The sequence below is a fragment of the Felis catus genome, chromosome A2 (genome assembly GCF_018350175.1).
Source record: "Felis catus isolate Fca126 chromosome A2, F.catus_Fca126_mat1.0, whole genome shotgun sequence".
Lineage (NCBI taxonomy): Eukaryota > Metazoa > Chordata > Mammalia > Carnivora > Felidae > Felis > Felis catus.
The window spans coordinates 36,371,603-36,398,413 of NC_058369.1; the positions used below are offsets into that span (position 1 = coordinate 36,371,603).

General features: G+C 40.9%; 1 protein-coding gene across 12 annotated transcripts in view; it reads right to left on the minus strand.

The window, feature by feature from the left end:
- Window positions 1-26,811, minus strand: part of FRMD4B (FERM domain containing 4B) — a 356,794-nt gene that overhangs the window by 23,164 nt on the left and 306,819 nt on the right. For all 12 annotated transcript variants that reach the window (XM_045053138.1, XM_045053139.1, XM_045053143.1 and 9 more), the window contains 6 exons: window positions 20,835-20,918; window positions 18,642-18,707; window positions 15,857-15,914; window positions 13,442-13,528; window positions 1,947-2,023; window positions 520-658 (listed from right to left, as the gene is read on the minus strand). In XM_045053138.1, coding sequence (XP_044909073.1) covers window positions 520-658; window positions 1,947-2,023; window positions 13,442-13,528; window positions 15,857-15,914; window positions 18,642-18,707; window positions 20,835-20,918 — 511 coding nt within the window. The remainder of the gene's footprint in view (window positions 1-519; window positions 659-1,946; window positions 2,024-13,441; window positions 13,529-15,856; window positions 15,915-18,641; window positions 18,708-20,834; window positions 20,919-26,811) is intronic.

Below are 26,811 nucleotides of genomic sequence, written 5' to 3' on the forward strand. Positions count from 1 at the left end.
TGTTCAAATAACTATGCATGAATCCCTTTCACGGTATAGTTCAACCATTAACCTGAACACATCACCTGTGGACACGTGCCCACATGCCAAAAATTGGCGAGTCTTAGAACTTTTAAATCAGGTATATATTGCCCGTCTTTTAATTTTTTTTTTTTTTTGATAGACAGAGAGAGACAGAGTACAAGCAGGGGAGGGGCAGAGAGAGAAGGAGACACAGAATCTGAAGCAGGCTCCAGGCTCCTAGCTGTCAGCACAGAGCCCGACGCGGGGCTCGAACTCACAAGTTGCGAGATCATGACCTGAGCTGAGTGAGGTCGGATGCTTAAACGACTGAGCCACCCAGAGCCCCGCCCGTGGTTTAAATGTAAGAAAAATTAAAACAGGTGGTCAAAAAATTTATTAAAACTCAAAGACCAAAAACCCACGTGCTCGCATCTTTTCTGAGAAAGCTTATCTTCCGAACAGAAAGCAAACGAGGGAGGGAAGTCGGCTCCCATAAGAAGCACTCTTGTTACTTACTTTGCTCTGCTTCCGGTCCAAATAAAACTGATGCTGACTAATTGCCATTACCCAGATGGACTTGATGAGAGAAGGGTTTGCATACCACGTTTGCACAAAGAGGCCACTTTGCCCAAAGGTTCTTCTTGACACAGAAATCCTGAAAGATGAAAGAAAGCATTTGAATTATTCACCTCTGGCCCAGCACAACACAAAATGTAACCAGTGAGTCATGTTATCACGAAGCATCTACCTAATTGTTTTTCTGCTGCTCTACTGATGCCAACAGGGGCCACGCTTCTGATTTTCTCCTTTTATGACAAAACCAGTTGCACCTGGATAGTCTCTTTTTTTTAGAAAACTAGCATGTTCAAAAATGCGTACACGCATACTCAAAAGCAGATAAGAACTAGGCAAATTAGAGGCTGTACCAGAAACGTTTGGTTAAAAACCACAGGATGTGTGGCCATCAGAAGAGTCTGGGAATAAATGTGGTAATACTTCAAAGACAAAACCGCCAAGAGGGGAGGGTCAGCGCCTTCCTCAAGGTAAAAGAACAGCTCAGATCTAGGTTGACTTGTCCAGCTATGACATTATCAGAGGATGAACATGATAATGTTGTCTGAAGATATGCAAGTCTGAAACTGGTCCAGCGTAGGGCTTATGCACCAGATAAAAAGAGGAGAAAGGGTGAGAGGAGGAGAGAGTGAAAGGAGAAGGAAGGTGGGGGAGGGCAGGCAGATGCTGCGGGGAAGAAGGGACAAGGGTACAGTGTTCTGTGCAGGAATCTAACTTGTCTCTTGGGGTCATCTTTTTGTCACAGCTGTTTGCCCCCATCCCTCTAACCTCCGAGCATCCACCAACATGTCTGAAAGGCAAACACTGAGGACTGAAAATGAATTCCTCTGAGGAGCTTGGAGCGCCTCCAATCCTGACTTCAATCCATGTTGATAACCTGGCAACCGTTGTTTTAAAGTGCCCAGGAAGACCCAGTTAAAAAGTGAGCAAGGGATACGAACAAGGGATTTCTCTAGAGAAGACACACCAGCGGCCAAGAAGTACATGAAAAGATGCTCGGCCACCATTTTGAACTGAGGGAAATGCAAATCCAAACCAGAAGGGCTATCGCTATATATCACCAGGATGGCTATTAAAAAAGCAACCAAAACACAACTAAAAATAACAAGTGTCAGGGAAGATGTGGAGAAAATGGAACCATACATATTGCTGGTGGGAATGCAAAATGGTGTAGCCACTTTGGACAACAGTGTGGCAGTTTCTTAAAAGGTTAAAGGAAGAATTACCATTTGACCCAGCAATTCCCCTCCCAGTATATCCAGGAGAAATGAAAACATATGTCCACACGCAAAAAATTGCACATGAATGTCCCCAGTAGCGTTATTCAGATAGTCACCGGAACCAAACAAAGAAAAGGCTGTCATCCTCACCTCCGTGGATCGTGAACTTCAACGGCAAATTTTTTCTCACGGAAATACAAGTTCTCAAGCTGTTTCCATTGGAATAGCTAAGCAATTAAGAAAAAAAACAAAACAAAAACATAGAGCTTTAATGAACACTAATTTTTACCAAAGCTAGGACCATTTGTTTTTTTAAAAAAATTTTAAAGTTTATTTATTTTTGAGAGAGACAGAAAGAGACAGAGTGTGAGTCGGGGAGGGGCAGATAGAATGGGAGACCCAGAATCCCAAGCAGGCTCCAGGCTCCGAGCTGTCAGAGAGCCCGATGCGGGGCTGGACCCCACAAACTGTGAGATGATGACCTGAGCTGAAGTCGGATGCTTAACTGAATGAGCCACCCAGGCGCCCCTAAAACCCATCTTAATCACCAAATAATCAAGAAGGTACACTAAGGCAAAACACGAATATGTGACACAGTCTTTTTACAAATCAATAACCTGAAACCATTTTATTCCTTTCTCTGACTAATCTGCAGCTCACTAATAAATCTTCCTTGAACTATAAAACCAGGCAAGTATAGGGAACATGCATACTATTTTTTCCCCCTGACTCAACTAAATAAAGAGAATTAGTAAGAAAATCCTCACACATTCCGGTAAGCACATGCCTTCTGATCAAAGATGCTGACTTCATATTTAAGTGGAAAGATATTCAAAGGGGTGTTTTAGTAGAACCACAGATTAAATTTCAAAAGGAGGCAAAGTGAAAGTAAAACGGAACCCCAAGCAGAGGTGATTCTCTGTGATACCAGTTTCCCGCCTGCAAGAGTTCCCCTAAATGTGACGGAAACTTAGCTCCAGGAACTGGAACAAAGGTCGGGTGGGGGTACATGCGGGATTGCCCTCTTGGTTTCTGAACTGGAGCCTCCAGTTTTTGTAAATAGAACCCACTTGTATATTCCCACTGCCGACACGCTAATGCTGCGCTCAGTATCATTTGCCAATTGGTTGGGAGAAACAGAATTAACTAGCAATGTGCAAATGACTGAAAACCCAATAATGTCTCAAACAAGATTGAACGCCCTGCTGTATTTTCTGGGATCATTCCCAATCCTCTTGTACTAGCCCGAGCCTCAGCTTTTCGTCTCCACTCGGACTTCATCGTTGAGTTTGTCTCACCATTGATGATTATTACACTTTGGCTGGAGCTTGAAATTATGTTCAAAGAATCTCAGAGGAGCATTTCAATTTTCTAAATAATAATAATAAGTTCTCTGCAACACACCCTCAGCACCACCATTTGAGCCAAGACTTTTCATGAATGTGTGAACCTCAAGTCCCTACGCACAGGTAACTAGGATACAAAAGCATGCAAATTGGAACCCCCAATCCCAAACACAGTGACATAAATCAGCACGCACTAAAAACACAGCCCTTTCTTGCCCGACATACAGACAGCGTAACTACAATCACTGAGGCTGAGAGAGTTATTAGTGAAAGTTTAAGGCTACATACCACTTTCCTAAAATGTCCATAGGCAAGATGCTTTCATTTCTTTTAATCCAGAGATTCCAAAAATGGGACAGAAATCTGAGGGAAAGCCCCAAGGCTCTACCTCCCCTCTCCCAGACAGCAGCTCCGGTGAGTTGTGAACGGAGTTTCATAAGACACCTAGGTGTAACTCAATTTCACAAACAGAGCCTCCCACGGCTGACATCAGCAAGCCTACCCAGTGACACCTCCCCACTTCTACTCCTTCCTCTGATCAGCGAGATACAGAGCAAAGTTTTCCCTGGCAGATCTTCCCAGAAGAGAGACACACGTTTTTAAAGGGGGTGTAGTGCGTATCCAGATGCTACTTGCTGGGAAGTAAGTTGCTTTGAATCCAGGCACTGGATTTCACTGGAGGCTGTCTGAGGGAGACATTTCTACCAGGGTTTACTCACCCTGGGCACGAACAGGTTCTACAGGAAGAGCCACAATGCAGCTCAGCTGTGTTTTTCTTTGCGTCCATTCCCACACACATAAAAAAAACCAGGGCTGGACTTGAAACATGATCTCTGAAAGCCACCACCTCCCCCCTCTTATCACTTACAAATGTGAAACACTAGCGCTTTTGCCTTCATTCGGCATGTCCCTGCACTGAGAGCAAACGTGCCGCCTGCAAGCAAAACCCGTACATAAAAGGTGAAGGGCTTCGGTTTATTTAAAGAATTTGAAATAATTAAATGGCAACTGGGTTTGCAAAAGAAGTTATGGGACCGAGCCTGAATCTTCAAGTCTAAAAGGCAAAGCCGTTTCCCCACCTGAAGTCTTAAAAAGTTCATGGAAAATGTGATTCCATACATGTGCCTGTAACAGCATAGGTGAGCTGGAATGACGCAGACTTAATTCGTGATGGCCACTAGGGTGAGGATGGTAGAGTGTACGGACGGGTTGCATTCCAGTTCCATCACTTATTTGGAGGGGGGATGGTGGTAAATTGCTTAACTTTACTGTGTCCGTTTTCTCATCTGTAAAATGGGAGCAACGCCTGCTTCAGGGGGCTGTTGGAAGGATTGGGTGAGTAGATGTTCACGAAGCACTTAGCCCAGGGCCTGGTTTAGAGTAAACATTCAGAGTGACAAAGCAAGTTACAACTGCTATGAAGGACTCTCAGCCCGATTCCCTAATTTTCTCATGTCTTTGTGAAGGTGGAGGACAGCCATTTAACAGCAGAAACAGACATAGAAACAGCCGTGTGGATCCCCATCTGTCTTTCCACTGATGAGAAACAATCAAGTTTTTCTGTTGACACATTTGTGTCACTCAGGTTCCAATTCTGCGAGTTTCAACCTCTGTCAAATCTGCTGTTATTTCTGTTGATTTCATCGGTGGTTTCCTGATACACCCTCTAGGTAGGAAATCTGTTCACTGCTCCTGTACCACGGAGGTCACAGAGGAGGAGGGAGGGGCGGGTCAGGGGCACGCCCACAGAAAGACGCACGGCAGCAAGCTCCCTCCTGTCTGGGGTACCCAGAAAAGGAACGTGCCTTGGCAAGTGCAAAAATGCTGAGGAGTATGCACCTGCCACAGGCGAGGGGGAGCTCCCGGGGTAATAAAAGACTCCGGGAAAGCTTTGGACAGAAAGGAACAAACTACCTTTCTGAATCTTACCAAATCAAAATTAGATGTCACCCAAAGGTATACCACCAAGAAAGAATAGGAAAGACATGATCAGAGGCTTTTTTTTAATAGCACTTATAATATAGGTTAATCATTTAACTGCAGGTTCACCTGGAAATGACTAAATTTGGGATAGTCACAGCCGTAGTGTATGACTGTACGTCAAACAATGACTCACATTGGGCGATCCCTTGCTGTAACGTGAAGCAAAACCAAATCACTGTATTAGTGATATATTCTTTTTTCATTTTAAAAAAGTTATACTTGATGAATATACTCTGAGTACCCACGATCAAGCTAGTGGATATGTTTTGCCTTCTGGAGTCCCACAAAAAAACAGAATTTTGCAGGATCATGGGCTTTTAGAAAGGCAAACTGACCACTGGGGCACCTGGGTGGTTCAGTTGGTTGAGTGTCCGACTCTTGGTTTCAGCTCAGGTCATGATCCCAGGATTGTGGAATCGAGCTCCGTGTCAGGCTCTGCACTAAGCATGGAGCCTGCTTAAGATTCTCTCTCTCCCTCCCCCTTCCTCTCTCCACCATCCTTTCTCTCTCTAAAATAAATCAAATGGAAAAAAAAAAAAGAAAAAAGAAAGCCAAATGGCCACCTTTTATCCGGCCAACCTTCCATCCATCAAGTGCTTTTATGACCCAGAGTGAGTCTGCCCAACAACCCTATGGGGAGTTACTACTTTTAGCCCTATTTTTCAAGACAGAAAACTGACGCTCAGAGAGGTTTACATAAATTGGCCAAGGTCACAAAGCTAAATGGGAGCAGATATGGCACAACCAGCCTCAAAAACCACAGTGCCCAATCAGAGCACATCATCATGACTCTCTCATCTGGGAAGACGACTTGATGGAGTTTATAAAAATATGGAGTAATTCTCAGATCTACCTCATGGGGTGCGGTGGGGGGAACCCAGCAATTACGACAGCCATTTGCAGGAAAGGACTCTAGGGCCCTCACATTTTTCTGGACTAGTGGTTCTCAAGCCAACAACGGTTTACATCATTCCCTACTCTCATCCACAACACAAAGACCACTTGGTGATATCTGGAGACGTTTCTGGTTATCGCACGGCAGGGGTAGGTGCTACGAGCATCTTGTGATAGAAGCCAGGGATTCTGCTGAATATCGTACCCTGCTCAGGACAAAATGATCTGGCCCAAAATGTTAACAGTGCAAAAACTGAGAAAGCCTGACCCAGAGGAGAATTTTTGGTGATATACCTATGGTTTGGCAGGTAGAGTGTGTTCAAGAAGATGAAATGTTCCTCCAAGATAATCAACATCGGGGTTCTGTTTTTCTCCGCTAGGTAATCCCTTTAGAGACAAATGGTTGTTCACATTTTCTAAATGGAAATGTTACCCACCAGAAGGACTGGAAACAACGGATCAGACTAGAAGAGGCCATGCTAACCGTGTCACATGTGCTGAACAAAAACTATGCAACACACCCAAATGGGACACACTCAGGCAACAAAAATTACCTTTTGAGATGTGATATCATAACCTTCCATACATAAAACATCACATCTTAAATGCAAAGAGTACAACATTCTGAGTATTTTAGAAAAGTTCAGATGAAGAAGTTCTGGGCATCAGGAAATGCATAATATAAAACTCTGACCATCCAAGAGGATGTCATCTCCCCAGATTTCCTTTGCAGCTGAATGTCTAACCTCCCAGGACTGACCTAATGACTTCCTGTTAATACATGCAAGAGAGTGCTCACGGCACGTGTATGATACAACCAGGGCTGACCTGCTGTTCACGGGCACCTGCATGGCTCTTTTGGAGGTTCACACCTGGCATACAGTTGTAAACTGCATTAAATACTTCAGTAAAATCCCCAACTTTGAATATAATTCTCTTTCCAGATGGACCATCGTGTCCTTAATGACAGGGACTTGGCTTTTTCCTTAAAAGGAATAAAGAATATAAAGTACTAGCTCAAGGTCCTTCTAAACAGCATGGGCTTATTTCTTTTTGTTGTTGTTGTTGTTAAAATGTAAAACTGGGAACACTGCACTCTCATTAGAAATTTGTTCCGTAAGGATGAACAAATTAAAACCAAACCAATGTTTAGTCACAAGTACAAAGCAAAGAAGCCTTTCCTGTTTATCCCCTTTCAGAGAACTTTGTTTTTCTCCATGCTTTATGTACTAATTTGTTTTCTCGGCATTTGGACGAGTCAATTCTATTAAAGAGCTATGTTTCATTTCTCTACATGCACCAACAACTCAGCCACTTGGTAAATGCCTAGAAATACAAACTAATAGATTAAGTAATGAAATCTAATGGTTTTGCTGGTCCACCAGCCACTTCCTCTTCTTCACACATCATCTTCTGTTTTTACAGAGAAAACTCTAAGCCTTGAAGCTCTCAGTTTTATAGTGTCCCTACCTCCTTCCCATCAGCACACACTGTTCTCTGACCAGAACATGCCATCCCATTCTTCATAGCCTGACTCCTTCACCCCCTTCAGGACCTAGCTGAAATGTCACCTTCTTTAGAGGCCATCCCTGACCCCACTAAGTGTCCTCCACCCATCCCGCTACCGACCCTCCATCTCATTTGTTTCCACCATTCAAAAATCTATCACCATGTTTTATTTCTTTGCTCACTGATTAGTTTCTCACAAACCATCCCCCGAAAAGACTTCAGAGAAAACAAACACAGTGTGACAGAAACTACTTATCACTCTCAGGATCTTTTTTTCCTCCTTCCTTTTAGTAAAAGAACACCTTGACTTATGGCTTTGCCCATGGCCACCCACCTAAAGACTACCCTTCCCAGCCTCCCTTGCAATTAGACTTTATGACTAATCAGGCTGCTTGCCTTGAATTCTTTCCACCTGCTTCCGGTTGTAAAATGGAAATGGAGACTGCCCAATGCTGAACCAATTCTCTGAGAGTTCCTTGTCTTAGAAGAACCGCTTAAAATCCTAACTGTGATGAGCTTACAGGAGGGGAAGAAAAACACCTGTGGTATTCAGTAACCCTTCTATAAACCAGAATGTGGTGTGAGGGAAAAATTATCTACTTGGTAAAGGAACTCACTAACCCACTGGGTCCTTCCAATGATCTTTGAAGCAGAGGGAGCAGACAGACTTACTAGAATTTGATAGCTGAGAAAAGAAAGACCCAGAAAGGCTGAGACACAGCTCCAGAACCAGCCAACTGGTTCTTATTTGAAACCCATGCTGTAGGCTTTGAGTTCTCCTCCCGGTGACTCTGCAGAAGGTTTTAACAATCAGATTGATTATTGGTGTGGCCGGAGGTAATTATACACTTTACAAACAGGACGGACCGGTCGCCAGTTGACATTCTGTAATTGCGTTCTTTTTTTTCCACACCATACTTTATTTGGTATTGAAGTATAAAGTGTGACCGGGCAGCACATTTTCCTTTTTCTCCCGCAGTTAACCTCATCTAAAACTTAAGCAGCATCGGAAGGAGCTTCCCGATCGAGCTCCCTGGCCACGTGGCAATAGTGGAAAAACGAGGATCGGGGAGAAATGATTGAGATGGCTGTGCTTAGAAAAGTAAGCAAGTCACTGGGTTTAAATGAAATGAACCCTGTAGTTTTATGACCAGGAAACAGGAAGACTTTTGTGCTTGTTACTTAATACATCTGGCTCTAGGCATTTGGGAATTCCAATAGTTGAAAAAAGAAATCAGTTAACTGAAGGCTAGGAACCTTTTCCCCACCCCAAAATGCCCTGGGGTAATGATGCACATCAGAAGACTTTGTTAGCAGTTATAATGCACAAAGATACAAATCGTGAAAGGCATTTTACCCCACTAAGGTCTGCCTATGACACCTTGCCTGGCATGCCTTTTTTATTTCTCCCATCTCTGACAGGTTGTGGTTTTTTCAGGTCAAAGAACTTGCTGGAGGGGTACAAATCAGTCATGACATATATCAAGGCTTCACTTAGCCACTGAGCCACTCTACTTCTTTGTGAAGAAATTATATTTCTCCGTGAAATACTGAGCAAACAATAAAAACCTAGTAGGAACACAGTCTGCATTTTTTTTTTTTTTTTTTATTGTAAAGCTTCACAATTTTTAAGTTCAAAGGTCCTACGATCTGAAATTAAGTTGAGTTCTGGTACATTTTCACATTCCATAAGAGTTTGCAATGACACATTTCATGCATAAAGGGAGGATTAAAAAGAAAAAAAAAACTGCTTATGAACTGAATTTTTAATACTCTGAATTTTTGTGGTTTGTAACTCCGAATCTTAAATTTCTCTTAATTTGCATCACGCCCTAGGGCACTGTGGTTAATAAATTCACGCAGAGTGCTTAAGAATCTCTGAAAATAGAACATCTGCGTGTGGACTCTTAGAGGAACACTAGGACTATGACTTTGTAGCAATGCTGGGTCCTTCTCTAACCAACAGTGATCCAAGAATATTTCTCATACCGTTTTTTTTTCAAGTTTTTATTTAAATTCTAGTTAGTTAACATATAGAGTTATATGGGTTGCAGGATCTCATACCTTTAAAAATTGTCTTTCTCTGTCACTACCAATGAACAACAACCAGTTATGGAGTGATGAATGCGTATCAGGCACAGTGCTGAACATAATCTCTTGTAATTCTTACAAACACCCTATGCAGTTGGTGGCATTACCATCTTGCAGATGAAGAAACTGAGTTTAAAGAGAGATTAAACAACATGGCCAAGGTTACGCAGCGAATGGAACATCAAAGACAGGCTTTGGGTTGCTTCCCAACCTCTTGATCTGCATCTTTATACTACACAGACTGAAAACAACGCTGCCCTTTCACTAGAGAAAGGCTTACAGGCAAAATACACGAAGAATACCACTGGGAGATACAACAAACATTGTCCTTAACATTCATAGGCTATCACTAATACACATTATGTGCAAAGGACAGAAAGCTTCAGCTTGTGGGTCTTGGACCAACCTTTTTTCAAAATAGCCTTCGGCATCAGTTAGTCTCTTATTATTGGCAAACATTCTCCCTCCTGGCCTGTGCTTAAGCTACATAATTATATATATATATATTTTTTCGTTTATTTATTTTTGAGACAGAGAGAGACAGAGCATGAACGGGGGAGGGGCAGAGAGAGAGGGAGAGACAGAATCGGAAGCAGGCTCCAGGCTCTGAGCTGTCAGCACAGAGCCCGATGGGGCGCTGGAACCCATGAACTGCGATATCGTGACCGGAGTGGAAATTGGTAGCTTAACTGACTGAGCCACCCAGGCGCCCCATTAAGCTACATAATTACAAGCCAGCGGGCATGCGTAACAAAGGGCTCAAGAGGCTAAGGATCTCCAGGGTCCCCCATTCCAGCCTGTTTCAGAATCTGCCCATCTGACCTTCATTCCTGCTCGGCTACAGGTAACTTGCTGCATGTACAGGTCATGCAAACAGCTGAAGCATGATCCTTCTTCTTATAAATCAACGCTCATGACCCTTGAAATCACGGATTCTTTCATTTGTACCAACTGGGCCAGGGCAGTGACACATGGAACATCCTCCCTCCAATTAAACCCATAAGTTGCTTGGACATGGAAAAATAAACATATGGAAGCAAAAATCCATCACTGGATTTTAACAGAAGGAGGAGAAAGTAAACAGTGGTATGGAGTGGACACCTGCAAAAATGACCAGAAAAGAGAGGATGAGGCAGTGACGACAGCACAAGATGCCCTGTTAATGGTCCTTTTTGAATTGAACGGCACGTCTTGAAAATGAAATAGGAAAGCCCTGCAAATTGAAAAAAGCAAATGTCTTCTGATCCTTGTCTAAACTCTGGAATGAACAAGCAAGCCTGATTGTGATCAGTGTCAAACAATATTTACCGATTTCTATGAAACTGTGAATGTAAAGAAAGGGATGTGAGTCATGAGCAACTGAGAGGAAATTAGCTGCAGTATTTACTGTGCAGACTCTGATTCACCATTATTTTGGGACAAAGCCTGGTTGTTTTTAGTCAATGCATTTACATTCCGTGGGCTTCTCAATTTCATGAAGAAACATTAGCAAAGAAATGACTTGTGAGTCAATTTAAGTAATATATTACACGCAGGATTCAGCAAAACCAGTGAGACTCCTACATGTTATTTCTTAAAGCAAAATTCAGAGGAGAAATATATTACCAAAAAAAAAAAATGTTAATATAGGTTGAGGTCTACCTTAAGGAAACATGATAAGCAATAATTTGGTTTTATTAAATAGATCAACTAAGGGTTAGGTACATGCCTTGGCTGGGATTCATTATTCTCCCTCTCTGTGCCCCCCCAACCCCTCCACCAGCCATGGACTCCCACAGTTACCAATCATAATGTCCATCAAAAGAGAATCAGTTAAATGAATACTGTCTTTCACATAGTGGATGCTAGGCAGCTTTAAAAAGAATGAAAAGAGATGTGTTTATAAAGCGACCTGAAGAAGTAAGACATGGTATGAAATAGTGTCATAGAAAGCTTTCTCTTTCTGGAAAGCTTGGGATATACACTGAAAAGTCTCACTGAGCCAGCATCCTTCTCTTGACAGCGGCTATCATGGGAAAGGAATGGGGACTACCCTAGTTCACATGTTTCCGTGGTTTGCTTTTTTTCATTTGTTTTCACAATGGATATGTATAGCTTTTGGTAAACAGTTAAAATAAATAACTGTAAATAGACATGATTTTGAACAAAAGCGTATGCCTGTCATTTCTAACATTATTTATTACAGATTTGGTCTTCAAGGCAAATTTTCAACTAGGAACAACGTTATTCATATCCCTCCTGGAAACTGAGTATATCTTACTTCAATTGATCTTGGTCACAGGGCTCACAGAGACACAATTGTAATTATATGACTGCATACATGCTCTCTTACTGTCCCTCGCACAGATGGATATCGGCTGTGAGATGATGTGTTATTATTTTTAGCGATGATTTCTGATAAAGAGCCTCAATGCCCAATAGTCTGCTCCCCTTGGCCACCCTTTTGTGTTGTTTGTGTGAGATTCACAACCACAAAGTGGGGAGAAAAGAGGAGCTTTCTTATTTTCTTAAAGAAAGATGGTGCACATTGACAGAAGCTGAAAACGCACAGAGAATGAAGAACACCGTGGTATGATTACAAGGGTCGCTTTAGGAACAATATGGCTGTTTTTCTAATAGACATTAAAGCATGAGACAGATGGAAATGGTAGGAGTTATTTAAGGCTGCGATGTCGGAGTGTGATAACACATGGTCTGCTATTATAGGCCATTGTTCCACTGCAGTGACTCCCAGTGATGGCAGGAGAGCATAGGGAGGGCAGCAAAAGCAGCCAGAGCTGTATGAGTAAGCCTTTATGTCATTATAATACACAGGGGGCCAGGGCAGGCGGGTGGCGATCTATATGGACTCATCCATTCTCATGTGGGCAAAAAAGTATGGTACGTCTGTGCTCGGATCAGGAGAGCTACATAGCCAAAGTGCAAAACGAAAATAATGCAATTTATTAGCTCTGGAAAACCCAAACCTGATAGAGTTCCCTTCCGTATACAGCATGTGACATAATTTTCTTTACAAATAGCAGGCAGGTTTAGCGTAGAAAACTGTGAAACAAAGATAAGTGAAAATAGCAGCGGTAGTAAAAAGATTAGTCGTAACTGTATTACGGAGAGGGAACCAGCACCAAAGAATCTGGCTTCTCTCTTCACAATTCATCCATCTGTTTATCCATCCAGTGCAAACAAGCATATGTATGTATGTGTATGTACATACCTATATAATTTACATATAAACTTATACTAACATTACATATAATTATGTGTATAAATAAATATATCGTATCTATATAACAGATCGATATATAAAATTTAGAAAACAAAATGCCATCATCATGTTCAGATGGCCTTAAAATAGAAATCTAGGGGTGCCTGAGTGGCTCAGTAGGTTAAGCGTCTGACTCTTGATTTCAGCTTGGGTCAGGATCTCAGAGTTGGAGGATCGAGCCCTGCATGGGGCTACGTGCTGAGCCTGCTTGGGATTCTCTGCCCCTCTCCCCTGCTCACGCTCTCTCTCAAAATAAATAATACACATTAAAAAGAGAGTAATCTAATTGTATGCCTTTATAAATGAAACTGTGATCAACATCCTTAAATCTTAGTACATAACTTTATTTCCTTAGAGTAAATGATCAGATCAGAATCACTGTATAAAGGTACATAAATTAGTTATAAAAAGTATTTTTCACTTAACCTGAGCCTCCTCTGAACCTACAGCTTCACTAACCAAAGTTCTTTGTCTGAGACTGTTCGGTGCCCCTTAAAGCAATGTTGCCAAATCCAGAGCAGCTCAGGTTCTCCTAAGTGTCTAAAATGATTCATACTTACTTTCCGAGGTTTCACTTTATCTTGCAGATCATACTGGCCGATTCCTTTGTAGCTGATTCCAAGCCACCAAGGAAGTCCTTGTTTATCCTGGAAAATGGAAAAGGATGAGAACCGAGCCCTTAATTGTTCAATCTTCTAGAGCTGAAGATCTACCAATTTCATAATTTACCAAGTATCAGTTAGTCAAAATAACGCTGGCTAGGTAAACAAAACATTACTTACACACCTAACTTGTTTTTAAAATGCCTTCAAATAAGATCTTTAAGTTAAAACAGATTAATACTATCAATACCACCAAAAAGGATGAAACATTACTGTCTTGACTGAACAGCTGGAGAGAAGAAATAAAATATAAAAACTAATCCAGAGTATAAAGCCAGTTATCCATTTAAAAAAGAAAAGAAATAAAAAAGAGAAAAAAAACAAAAAAAGCTCTCTGCTCTCTTGATTAGAAACCAACTATAAAGGTCAGGGAAGTTTCCAAAGAATTATAAAGATGAGAAAAGAGGTCCCAAACCTGATGTTTATAATCCAGTTAACAGTGAGCATGGGAATACTGAAAAGCTCTTTTGGAGAACTGTACGATTCAATGGCAGGATGTTTGAATAATCACTTTGAGGTACATATGGGGAGGGGAGGAATTTTTTTTTTTTCATAAATCTTTTTTTTTTCCCCCGAATCTTTTAGGTCTTGCCAAAGTAAAGGACGCATTGACACAAGGAAAGAAAAATTTAGGCTTAAACATATACCTGTATACAAACAAATTAAGAATCAGGAGAAATTAGAGGCACTTGGGTGGCTCAGTCGGTTGAGTGTCCAACCTGATTTTGGCTCAGGTCATGATCTCATGGTCCATGAGTTCGAGCCCCACATTGGGCTACTCACTGACAGTGAGGAGTCTGTTTGGGATTCTCTCTCTGCCCCTCTCCTGCTCACACACACACACACACACACACACTCTCTCTCTCTCTCTCTCTCTCTCTCTCTCTCTCTCTCTCTCTCTCTCAAAATGAATAAACTTAAAAAAAATAATCTGTAGAAATTAAAGTTGAATTGGTACTTATTTTTGGTACAAGGTGCCCTCATTATGCAAGTATTTATTATTCAATCCCCTACCATTTTGAATTGCAAACACTGTTATAACTGGAAAAGTCACTCAAGATTGATCAACGGTAAAATTATTCCCTTCAAACAAAATTCCCTCCTTAACACTGCTTTATCCCTTACCATCTCAAAATATTTCTTAGTCTCTCCCTGCTTGAAAACACCTGAAAACAATACACAAATACAAACTATACCAATTGAAAATTGGTATTGCAAATCCTGCAAAAATTTGAGAACTTTATGAAGTATTGAGATGACAATGTAGAGTTTATGATTCTTGGGACACCCAGCTGGCTCAGTTGGTGAAGCATGTAACTCTCGATCTTGGGGTTGTGAGTTCGAGCCCCACGTTGGGTGTAAAGATTACTTAAAAATAAAATCTTAAAAAAAAAAGAAAGTTTATGATTCCCAGATAAAGGGGCTATCAAGAGAATATCTGGGGGACGCCTAGGGGGCTCAGTTGGTTAACCATCTGACTTCAGCTCAGGTCATGATCTCGTGGTTTGTGAGTCTGAGCCCTCCATTGGGCTCTGTGCTGACAGCTGAGTCTGGAGCCTGCTTTGGATTCTGTGTCTCCCTCTCTCTCTCTGCCCCTCCCCAGCTCACACTCTGTCTCTATCTCTCTCTCAAAAATAAATAAATATTAAAAAAATTTTTTTTTTAAAAAGAGAGGGGCACTTGGGTGGCTCAGTCAGTTAAGTGTCCGACTTTGGCTAAGGTCATGAACTCACAGATCAAGGGTTTGAGCCCCACATCAGGCTCTGTGCTGACAGCTCAGAGTCTTTAACCTGCTTCAAATTCTGTGTGTGTGTCTCTCTCTGCCCCTCCCCCCAATCATGCTCTGTCTCTCTCTGTCTCAAAAACACATAAACATAAAAAATTTTTAATTAAAAACAAAGAGAATATCTGGTAGCATTAGGCAGGTGAACAACTGGGGAAGAGAAATAGCAGCTAAAATAGATAAAAGGAATAGATGTGCCAAAAGAGAATAATCTGAGTATGTTAGGATTAACAGGGATTTGTGGAAAACATCTGAACACAGCAAGTATTTTGCAAAAAGAGCGTGCTTTATAATTTGCTATCAATGACAAGGCATAATCAGGTTTTTGTAAAAAAAAAAAAAAAAATCAATCGTATTTTATTTTATTATTTTTTAAATAAGTAATTAATTTTGTTTTTTATGCTGAAATTTACAGAGATAATTTGCACAAATATGCATATTAATTTGTGTGATTTTAGAAGTTGGTGCTATTCACTAATTCCCAAAGTCACATGGGTATTATGAAAGCTTTGTCATGTAAAAGTATTTACCTTTACTGCGTAATAATGGACTCCATAGGTTGGTAGAGCTTCTACTATTTTCATATACCTATGAAAAATGAATAGTATATATTATAATCTCTTCATAAATTAGAGGATCCTTTTGGGAAAAATGATGTACAGAAGCACAATTTGTATGTACTTTCCTCATTACAACCATGACTAATGTCTTTGACTACAGTAGAAATAGAATAAGCCATTCTAGGGAGTAATATATTTTACCTTACCCAAATGTTAGGAAGTTGCTAACAAAACTTCGATTTCCAAAAGCTACAGGAAATGTTAATTTCTGCATATCAAGATTTCTACGGCTTAGAACATACTGTACTGTATCGTAAACCCAAATTGCAAGTATTTTTTAAACTAAGCACTTAATGATGCAAAGCAATGAGAATCAGCTTCTGGGTCATGCTTGTAGTAAGTAAAAAATAAAACAATTCTGGGGCACCTGGCTGGCTTAGTCGGTAGAGCACATGGGGTTGATCTTGGGGTTGTGAGCTGGAGCCCCGTGTTGGGCATAGAGATTACATACACACGTACATACATACATAAGTACATAAACAGTTAAAAAAATAAACTGATCCTATTTACTGACTACTAAACTCTCAGGAATATATGCTTTACTCTTAGGTCTAAACTCTAATAAGAAATATGTACCTAAAAAGGGTGAATTTTATTATATACTGTATATACAATTTTGTTGTATTTAAAAAATGTGTTCCCCAAAATAAAAATTAATGATGCTACTATTTACTATTTTTAATTCAACAAATATTTATTGTGTACTTCTAAAGTTTTATAGAGTGAATTATATTGTGTAAGACTTCCTCTCTGTTCACAAAGACTTGAGGTTCCTGTTTAGTACAAGTGGACTTTTGTTTTTTTTTTAACTTTTTAAAAAATGTTTATTTATTTTTGAGAGCTAGAGAGACAGAGTACAAGTGGGGGAGGGACAGAAACAGAGGGAGACACAGAATCTGACAGGCTCCAGGCTGTGAGCTGTCAGCACAGAGCTCAGCACAGAGCCCAACACGGGGCACCAACTCACCAACCACGAGATCATGATCATGATCATGGCTGAAGTCAGCCACTTAACCGAATGAGCCACCCAGGCGCCCCTCAAGTGGACTTTTTAATGCCATTTTGAATATCAATTGCTCTGGATTTTGTAATCAATACTTCGATACTTTTAAAAAGTGACCCATATGTAAATGAATGTAAGAAGAGGTTAGGTAAATGGGGGCTCCTGGGTGGCTCAGTCGGTAAGCATTCGATTTCAGCTCAGGTCATTATTTCACGGTTTGTGAGTTCAAGCCCTGCATTGGGCCCTCTGCTGTCAGCAGAGAGCCCGCTTAGGATCCTCTGATCCCCTCTGCCTCTCCCCTGCTTGTGCTCTCTCTCTCTCTCTCTCAAAAATAAACAAACATTAAAGAAAAGAGAGGTTAATGGTAAATGTGCCAACAACATCCAACAAGTACACTGCACAGCCAAGATCCTAACAGAGAGTTGGATTCCACGGTCTAGAGCTTTAACCACCAAGTTAGTCTCGTATTTGGAGCCACAACGATAACGATCAGGGGAAGTAAAAGGACTCTGCATTTAAGCAAGGGCACTTCATAACATGCTCATTAGCCTAACCTAAAATCCTTCAGGGAAAATTTTTACACCTCTTTTGTCTCTCCCAGAAAACAGGAACAATGAGTTCAAACGTCAAGGGTTCAATTTCAGGACTGCTAATTTTTGATTTCTGTCTTGGAGATCACAGGGTGTTTTGTGATGAAAAGGAGATTAGTGCCAGTGGTGGAGGTGTGAGGGAAATCTACACACTGGCCAGAGGAATAGCAATCTCCAAGTTCTTATTTTGGTTCTTACGTGCTCGGAGCGACATTCCCAAGGTTTTTACAAGAATGTCTATGGCCATAAAAGTTATTCTACAATTACTAGAGCAATAATGCTATATTCATTTTTATAATTTTTAAAATTTAAATTTATAAATTCAGTTTTTTATAATTTTAAAACTTTAACGCAGCTTGTGAACTATTGTTAATAAATGAATGGTTACTCTATAAGTCTAAAATGCAGAAATAGGGGCACCTGGCTGGCTTAGTCGGTAGAGCATGTGACTCTTGATCTCTGGGTTGTGAGTTCAAGCCCCACATTAGGTATAGAGATTACTTAAAAATAAAAACTAAAAAAAAAAAAAAAATAGAATAAAATGCAGAAATATATCACTATGGTCCGTTATTGGTAGCACGAAGATATAGACAACCCAACACCAACACTGTATGCTCCACCCAAAATAGAGTCACAAGCCGGGCAACCACACATGGCCTCCAGATAGGTTTTCTTTGGCTCAGATTGTAATAAATTTTCTTAAAATTGCTTTGCAATGTTTAAATTGGGATTTAAAAATCAGAATTTCCAGTACTTCTTAGACAGTATCCGGTCTGACATTAGGCCTGATTTCCGGAGCTGAATCACCTTGCCTCTACCCAGGGTAATAGCTCTCCAGATCACCTCAATCCCCACCATTCCCTATTACCCTACACCTGGCCTACATGTCTCATTTTTGCTACCTACCTGACACTGGTAGGCCTCTGAATTGATGACATCAACTATGGAATGACCCAAGTCATTTTATAATTCATATGAAGGTATTTCTAACCAGATGGGGACTATATACAAACAAAATATACAACAGAAATCATTTCATATGATTTCTTCAAATAGGAGACATTAAAATTATATCTAAGCAAAAGGAAAGACAGATACTTACTGAACCACAGCTTGACCCCGGGTCAGACCTTTGATTTTCAAATAATGCTCAATCACCCTGTCCTCACTGTGAAACAAGCAAATGAGAAATATGGCAATGTATGATTATATGAGATACAGACTCATTTTCAAGATTCTCAGGTGGCTTATTGAGAAACAAGAAAAATGCCTTCACTAACCTGTTAGGGATACAGAAGCTGGATGACTTTTGTTTTTGTAGAACATGGATTTCTGAACCTCAGACAGGACTACCTCATCATGATTTCTGATTTAAATTTTATATGCTATATAATATATTAGTATGTTTTAAAACTTAATCTATTGGAAAAGAACAGGATTTCAATTTATCAAATGAAAAACTAGTATTTTTTGCCATAATTGAATGGGACAAAACAAATACAAAATAATGTCACTAAATGCTAAGTAGTGAGCCTTGCTAGGGAAATTAAAAGGCTTAAAAAAAGAGATCAGCAAGTATTAAATACATTTTTAAAAATTATCCATGAAGATTTAGAAAGGATTAAAACTGTTCTGAGTCTTGTGCAATCCAAAACACACTCTTGTCACTCATTACCTGGGGACACAATGTTTTCAGAGAAAACCCTTCATTATTGTCCCAGCATAAAACTTGTTGACTGGAGGGGCACCTGGCTGGCTTAGTCAGTAGAACATGAGACTCTTGATCTTGGGGTCATGGGTTTGAGCCTCACATTGGAGGCAGAGATTACTTAATAAAAAAAAAAAGTTAAAAACAAAAAAACAACTTGTTGGCGAGAAAGGCAGAACTAGGCTGCAGTCTGTCACCTTTAGAAAACAATTTTTTTTAAATGTTTATTTTATTTATTTTTGAGAGAGACCATAAGCGGGGCAGGGGCAGAGAGAGAGGGAGACACAAAACCTGAAGCAGGCTCCAGGCTCTGATCTCTCAGCACAGACTCAGATGAGGGGCTTGAACTCATGAACCACAAGATCATGACCTGACCCGAAGTCGGACGCTTAACTGACTGAGCCACCCAGGCGCCCCTGAAGTCTGTCACCTTTGCTGTCACTGAGCTACTGTTCTTTTCTTTCAGATACCTATCATATCTCAAATATAACCTAGAAAGATAAATGTTTTTATCTCTACACAACCAGTAATCAGTGGTAAAAGGACTTTTTTTTTTTTTTCTTTTCTTAAGAAACTATCACTTAACAATGATTTGTTTGGAAGATTCCAGACTGAGGAAGGAATGTAGCCTCAGTACACACTTTCACTCTTTATTTGGGAACTGCAGTCCAACTTCCATTATTAAAGCTATTCATGGGGGAGCCTGGGTGGCTCAGTCACTTAAGCATCTGACTCTTGATTTTGGCTCAGGTCATGATTTCATGGTTCATGAGTTTGAGTCCTGTGTTGGGCTCTGTGCTGTCAGCGTGGAGCCTGCTTGGGATTCTCTCTCTCTCTTTCTCTGCTGGTCCCCCACGTCTCCACTCAAAATAAATGAACTTAAAAAAAAACCACTCTTCATGTTGAATATTTATTTTGTAATCCATTTTCTTTATGGAAAGTAAAACTATATTCAAGATTCAAAGCCCTAAATCAAGGAAACTATATTTAGAGGGGCTGTAACTAATTCAAGGGGGAAAAACATATCCTACCAGGAAAAACGTTGAACGGAAAATGCGTACTATGGCTTCATTAAAATAATTAATGAATTTAATGAATTAATGCATTTAATGGAATTAAAATAATCCCAACAAACGGAATCACTCAAAATACACAACAATTTTTGGCCATGGGAGAAACCTGTGTTCACTCAGGTAGTTTCTGGGTAGTGAGAAAACCTCTATCCAAGGAAATTTGTATTTTATGACACGTATATTACACGCTGCTAGATTAAGGCCACATCACACAGTGACTGCACACGTACTGAGCATTATGTTCCCTTAAAAGCATATTCTATACAGACTTTTTGCGTGTGTGAATGAGAAAGCATGCAGCCACTCTTCACTAATGACTACAATCGTGGTACAACGATCTCCAGTAAGTTCTGACAAGACCCTTTCACGGAAAAGATCAGGTCTACTTATGGTCACCCTGACACATGTGATTTGATACTTTCTGCACTCATATCTCTTTTAGTTTCCCGAAAAGCACGCAGTTCTCAATGGAGGCTATGACAACGGGGTCACCTGTGGTCCTGCTTTGGCTTACCAGTAAGCCAGGGATGGATGTTCCTGAAGGGTTTTGGTTGGAAAGGCTGGTAATGTCTTTAAGTCTTTCCTGGCATTTTCATCACTGAAAAGAAGAGTAATGCAGTAATGTCAGTCACTGTTACCTAAACTATCATCCAAGCTAGTCACCAGATGAAATCTGGTAAGTAACGACACTACACCGGGCTCTAGCAAAATGTGGTCAGCACATATAAGGGTACGGATTCAATTCCCCCAAAGGACAACCCGCCAAACCATGTGACATTTTGAAGTTTTTAAAAAGACACACACAAAAATTAAAATAACGGTATTCAGGTGCCATAATCCCATTTTCCTTACTCTCCTGATAAACCTGCAGCTACTTTTATTGTATATTTCTATGTATAGCTATTCTGTTACCTAATTATTATTATAACTGTGGATATCCCATATTCCATTTTCACACAGCATTCTTCAAATTTTATTACACACATTCTCTGTGTGCCTATAGCACTCCCATAGTGATCTTCAGTGGCACATAATATTCACCATGCTGGAATATTGATTATCATAAAACCACTCATATAGTATTATCACTTTCTCATAAAAGGTATCAATTCAATAAAAAGGTTTGTATAGACTTTACTATTACTTGTCTGTTGTTTCCTTACCATGCTCTGAAATAAAATGGATCAAGTTGGCCATTTGTGAAAAACACTTGAAAGAAGAGGACCTGAAAACGTGTATCTAATGAAACCCCAGATATCCTTCAAATTGCATCAAATGAACTAAAAATGTACCTCGTTAAGGTCAGCTATTATCTCACTATAAAAAGGCAACATTCTAGTTGTCAAAAGAGACAATTTTGGGGGGCGCCCAGCTGGCTCAGTCAAGAGAACATGCAACTCTTGATCTCGGGGTTGCGAGTTCGAGCCCCATGTTGGGTGTATACAGCTTACTTAAAAATAAATAAATAAAAAAGAGAGGGGTGTGGTCTTCATGGAACTTAACAGAAGGAAGAACAGGTAATACGATGCAGTCATAGCTGGTCCTCTCAAAAACTGCCCCAAGTATTTAAGGGTAGTCTATGAAAAAACAGACATGACTCTCTGGGGTCTGTCAGAGCCTGGGATAAGTACATGAACAGCTATTAAAAATCCTGACCAAACTGGCATCCATCAATCAGCCCATTGGTAGCTCTTCAACTGTCCACTGCTTCATCTCTTTCCCAGAACCTATCGTTTGTGGAGAGTCAGGCACCATGCAAGACACTTTTTAGGCATTATATACCTGACCTAAGTCTCACCATGACTCCTTCCAGGTGGTAGTACTGTTATTATCCATGCTTTACAGGTAAGAGGGAGAGGCTTCCAGAAGTAAGCCCCTCACTCAGTGTCTCACAGCCACTATGTAGAGAAGCCAGAAGACAAACCCAGTCTGCTTGGCTTTAAAAGACAAGATCAGGCGGTGCCTGGGTGGCTCAGAAGGCTGAGCATCCCACTTCGGCTCGGGTCACAGTCTCGTGATTCATGAGTGTGAGCCCCACATCGGGCTCTGTGCTGACAGCTCAGAGTCCGCTTCTGGATCCTCTGTCCCTCCCCCCCACTCCTGTTCTCTCAAAAATAAATAAACATTCACAAAAAATGACAAGACCATAACCTGATTCCCTGACAGACCCTCGGAATGGCATTCCAGAGAGCACATTCTCATCTTGGGCAAGGCATAGCTCCCCTTCACCCTCACCTCCTGGTTACAAAGGAAAACACGGAACCAATTATTTTCAAGATCCATCATTTATGCATTTTCACACCAGCTTCCCGGGGGTTCGCCTCAGTGATTCACATTCAAAGTGATGAATGTCTCGGCTGGATGATGGAACACTGAACTTCAAGTGAATCTCCTCCGGAAGCATTCATTCAACACTTGCAGATCAAGTGTCACAGATTAACCCAGGAAACCGAGCACGGGCTGTGGCCAGGGTCTGTTTGAGGCACAGTGTATGTGCCGTATTAGAAATTGCTCATCCTGTCACCACATCAGGCTTGGTGTATACATGGCTCTCCATCAATGTCCACAGAAATGTTGTGTTTTGGTTTTACCGTCTCATTTCCTGACCATGCCACTGAGCAACCTATACATACACTTACTCTCTTTCACTAAGAACAGATAGAGTGGAGTATCCCCTCGCTTGGAGACACCACGATTTGCACCTGTCAACATTACATTCAAAACGAAGGTGGGGCGCCTGGGTGGCGCAGTCGGTTAAGCGTCCGACTTCAGCCAGGTCACGATCTCGCGGTCCGTGGGTTCGAGCCCCGCGACGGGCTCTGGGCTGATGGCTCAGAGCCTGGAGCCTGTTTCCGATTCTGTGTCTCCCTCTCTCTCTGCCCCTCCCCCGCTCATGCTCTGTCTCTCTCTGTCCCAAAAATAAAAAAATTAAAAACGTTGAAAAAAAAATTAAAAAAAAAACACACAAAAAAACGAAGGTTGTGGCCTTAAGGTTCATCTTAGAGGTGAAAGATCCGGCTTTACAAATGACTACAGGAAGCAAGAAGTCACTTGGTTGTTCTTACGTAACGATAAATCTCTCTATTCATTTGAAATCTAAGCAGTACGGCTTAACGACATTGACAATCTCGGAAAACAGGTTTGGGCTTCCTGAAAACCAAAATAGACCACAATCCGATTTATTCATATTAAAGGTCATCTGTTAACTCCCAGTAATAATATTTATTTTTCTTAATAATTTCTTTTATGCTCTGTCCTTCAAATGCGATTTCCTTTTCAAAGAAGTTGGCTTGTGAGTTTTTTATGAAGGGCAAATACATGCACATATTCTAAAACGAGAGGCTAAGGACAAAGAACTTTTTGTTATTAATCATCACCACCAATTACATGTGTTTTGTTACCTTCTGGGTCTACGTGAACTGTATGCTATGTTCCAAGAACTCAGCCTAGCGTTCATTTACTTCTTTGGATTACAGTTAATTTTGTAGCAATTAAGACTCACCAGAGTGAAGGCTGCTATTCAGTTTAGACTCATTTATTTTTTCAGCAAATATGTATAGAGTATATACTGCATACCTAGCATGTAGAAACAAGTGTCATTTGATGGAGTTGCTTTTAACTTATGTGAGTAGTCAGCCAAAAGAGAGAGAAGAGAAGGGACAGAAGTAAGGGAGAGATTTTATCCATCATTCTTTTCAATAAGCTCATGGTTGAGAATAAATGCAGAACCGGAGGTTTGAAGTTGATGCTCTTCAAGAAGGTGTTAGTTCCTGTGTCCTCAAAGTACCAGCATCTCACAACACTGAGGTTTTTCTAGCATTTTGTAAACATGTATTAAGCATTTAATACATTTCTGCTAAACACAAGCAACTTACATGTTTAGAGCCTAACTAAAGAAACAGCTATGTAGTTCAACATGAGAAAAATACTACCTGTGTTGAATTTATTGAAGATAAACTCTGGTCTTTGATATGTCATCTTTTCAAGGAATTTTCAAGAGTAATTTTAACTATACAATGGTTCCTCTTATCCATGGGGGACACGTTCCCAGAACCCAAATGGGTGTCTGAGACTGCAGATAGTCCCAAACCCTACACATACCACGTTTTTTCCTATACACACATACCCATGATAAAGTTTAATTTGTAAATCAGTCATAGTAAAAGATTAAAAATAATAATAAAATAGAACAATGGTAACAATGTACCATCGTAACAGTTACGTGAATGTGGTCTCTCTCTAAACGTATCTTACTGTGCTATACTCACCATTCTTCATATGGGATGTGAGATGACAAAATGCCTACATGCGGAGATGCAGGGAGGTGAATGACAGGCATTGTGACCTAGTGTTAGGCTACTATTGACCTTCTGATGATTCGTCAGGGAGAGGATCATCTACTTCCAGACCTCGGGGAATTGACGCCGTGGAAAGTGAAACTGCAGGTAAGTGGGGACTACTATAGACAATCAGAATCGCCCTGGTTATCAGATGTGATAAGACGTTATTCATCTGGACATGGGGACTGAGTAATCAACATACAAGCAAAGATTAACCAGAGGCCAGTATCCTAAATAACAATGAGTATTCATTCACTAAGACAGCTAGGGTACTAATCAATCACCAGGAAGCAACTAAAATGTGCATTAATAGGGAGGCAGCTTAGGGATCATTTCAAGGAGAGTTTCAAAGGTATATACCTGAACAGGTGGAGCACAGGGATGTGCGGGCAGTGAAACTATTCTGAATATTGTAATGACACACATGACATTATGCATTTGTTAACATTTGTAAACGTGTACAATATACAGACTGAATCCCAATTGGACTATGGACATTGGTTAACAATAATGTAATAATATTGATTCAGTTGTAACAAGCAAACCACACTAAAGCAAGATGTTAATAATAAGGGAAACTGCTGGGAGGTCAGGAGGGGAAAGAAAGAGGGGGTATATGGGAACTCCCTGGACTTCCTGGCCCAAGTTTCTGAAACCTAAAACTGCTCTAAAATAATAAGGTATATTAACGTAGAAAAGAAAGAAAGAAAAAGAAAGAAATTCACTTTAGATTAGTGGTTCTTAACTTATGCAGTTTTGCCCCTTGGGGGACATTCAGTAATGTCTTACGACATTGTTTTTAAAGTTTTTTTTTTTTTTTTTTTTTTGAGAGAGAGAGAGAGTGCGCAAATGAGCGGGCTTGTGCACCTGTGAGCAGGGCAGGGGGGGAGGGAGGGGGAGGAAGAGGGAGGGGGGAGAGGGAGAGAGGGAGAGGGAGAGGGAGAGGGAGAGGGAGAGGGAGAGGGAGAGGGGAGGTGGAGAGGGAGAGAGGGAGACGGGGAGGGAGAGGGACAGGGAGATGGGGAGGGAGAGGGGGAGAGGGGGAGAGAGGGAGAGAGAATTTTAAGTGGGTTCCATGCCTGGTGTGGAGCCTGATACGGGACTCAATCTCACCACAATCAGATTATGAACAGAGCCAAAATCAAGAATCGGAGGCTTACTTGACCTAACCATCCAGGTGCCTCCCCGTATTTTTTAATCTTAAGTAATCTCCACACCCAGCACAGGGCTCGAATTTAAACCCTGAGACCAACAGTCTCCTGTTCCACCAGCTGGGCCAGCCAGGCACCCCTTAAGACATTTTTTATAGTCACAGTTGAAAGGAGGTGTTACTGGCATCTGCTGAGTAGAGGCCAGGATGCTACTGAACATCTATTACACACAGGATAGAGCCCTAACAACAAAGAATTACCCTGTCCCAAATGTTAGCAATGTTGAGTATGAGAAACCCTGACTTGAATTATTATAAAACTCCTGATAATTCAACCCTTAAACTTTTTCTTCTTAAGCTTATTTATTCTTTTTAACCTTATTTGGAGAGAAAGCTCAACTTGGGGGGGGGCAGAGAGAGAGAGAGAGAGAGAGAGAGAGAGAGAGAGAATCCCAAGCAGGCTCCACACTGTCAGCACAAAGCCTGACGAGGGGGCCAAAGCCCTGAACTGCAAGATCATGAGCTGAGCCGAAATCAAGAGTCGGAGGCTTAACCAACCAACCCAGGTGCCCCTCAACCCTAAAACTTCTAAATTGTATCTTTTAGACTTAAAGAATTACTCTCCTGTGTCACTCTCAGACTATAAATATCAGAATACAAGTACATCTTAGATACAAATGCCTATCAGGAGTCAAGTGAGAGAGGCATTAGAAATTCGACTGTCGGGGGGGCCTGTGTGGCTCTGTTGGTTAAGTGTATGACTCCTTGTTTCAGCTCAGGTCATGATCTCAGGGTTTCCTGAGTTGGAGTCCCACATTTGACTCTGTGCTGACAGTGAAGAGCCTGCTTGGAATTCTCTCTCTCCCTCTCTCTGCCCCACCCCTACTCACACTTGTCTCTCTCACTCTCAAAATAAATATACTTAAAAATTAAAAAAAAAAGAAAAAAAAAAAAGAAATCCAACTGTTTAAGCCAGCTGAAAAAAGGCAGGTCAAACTTAG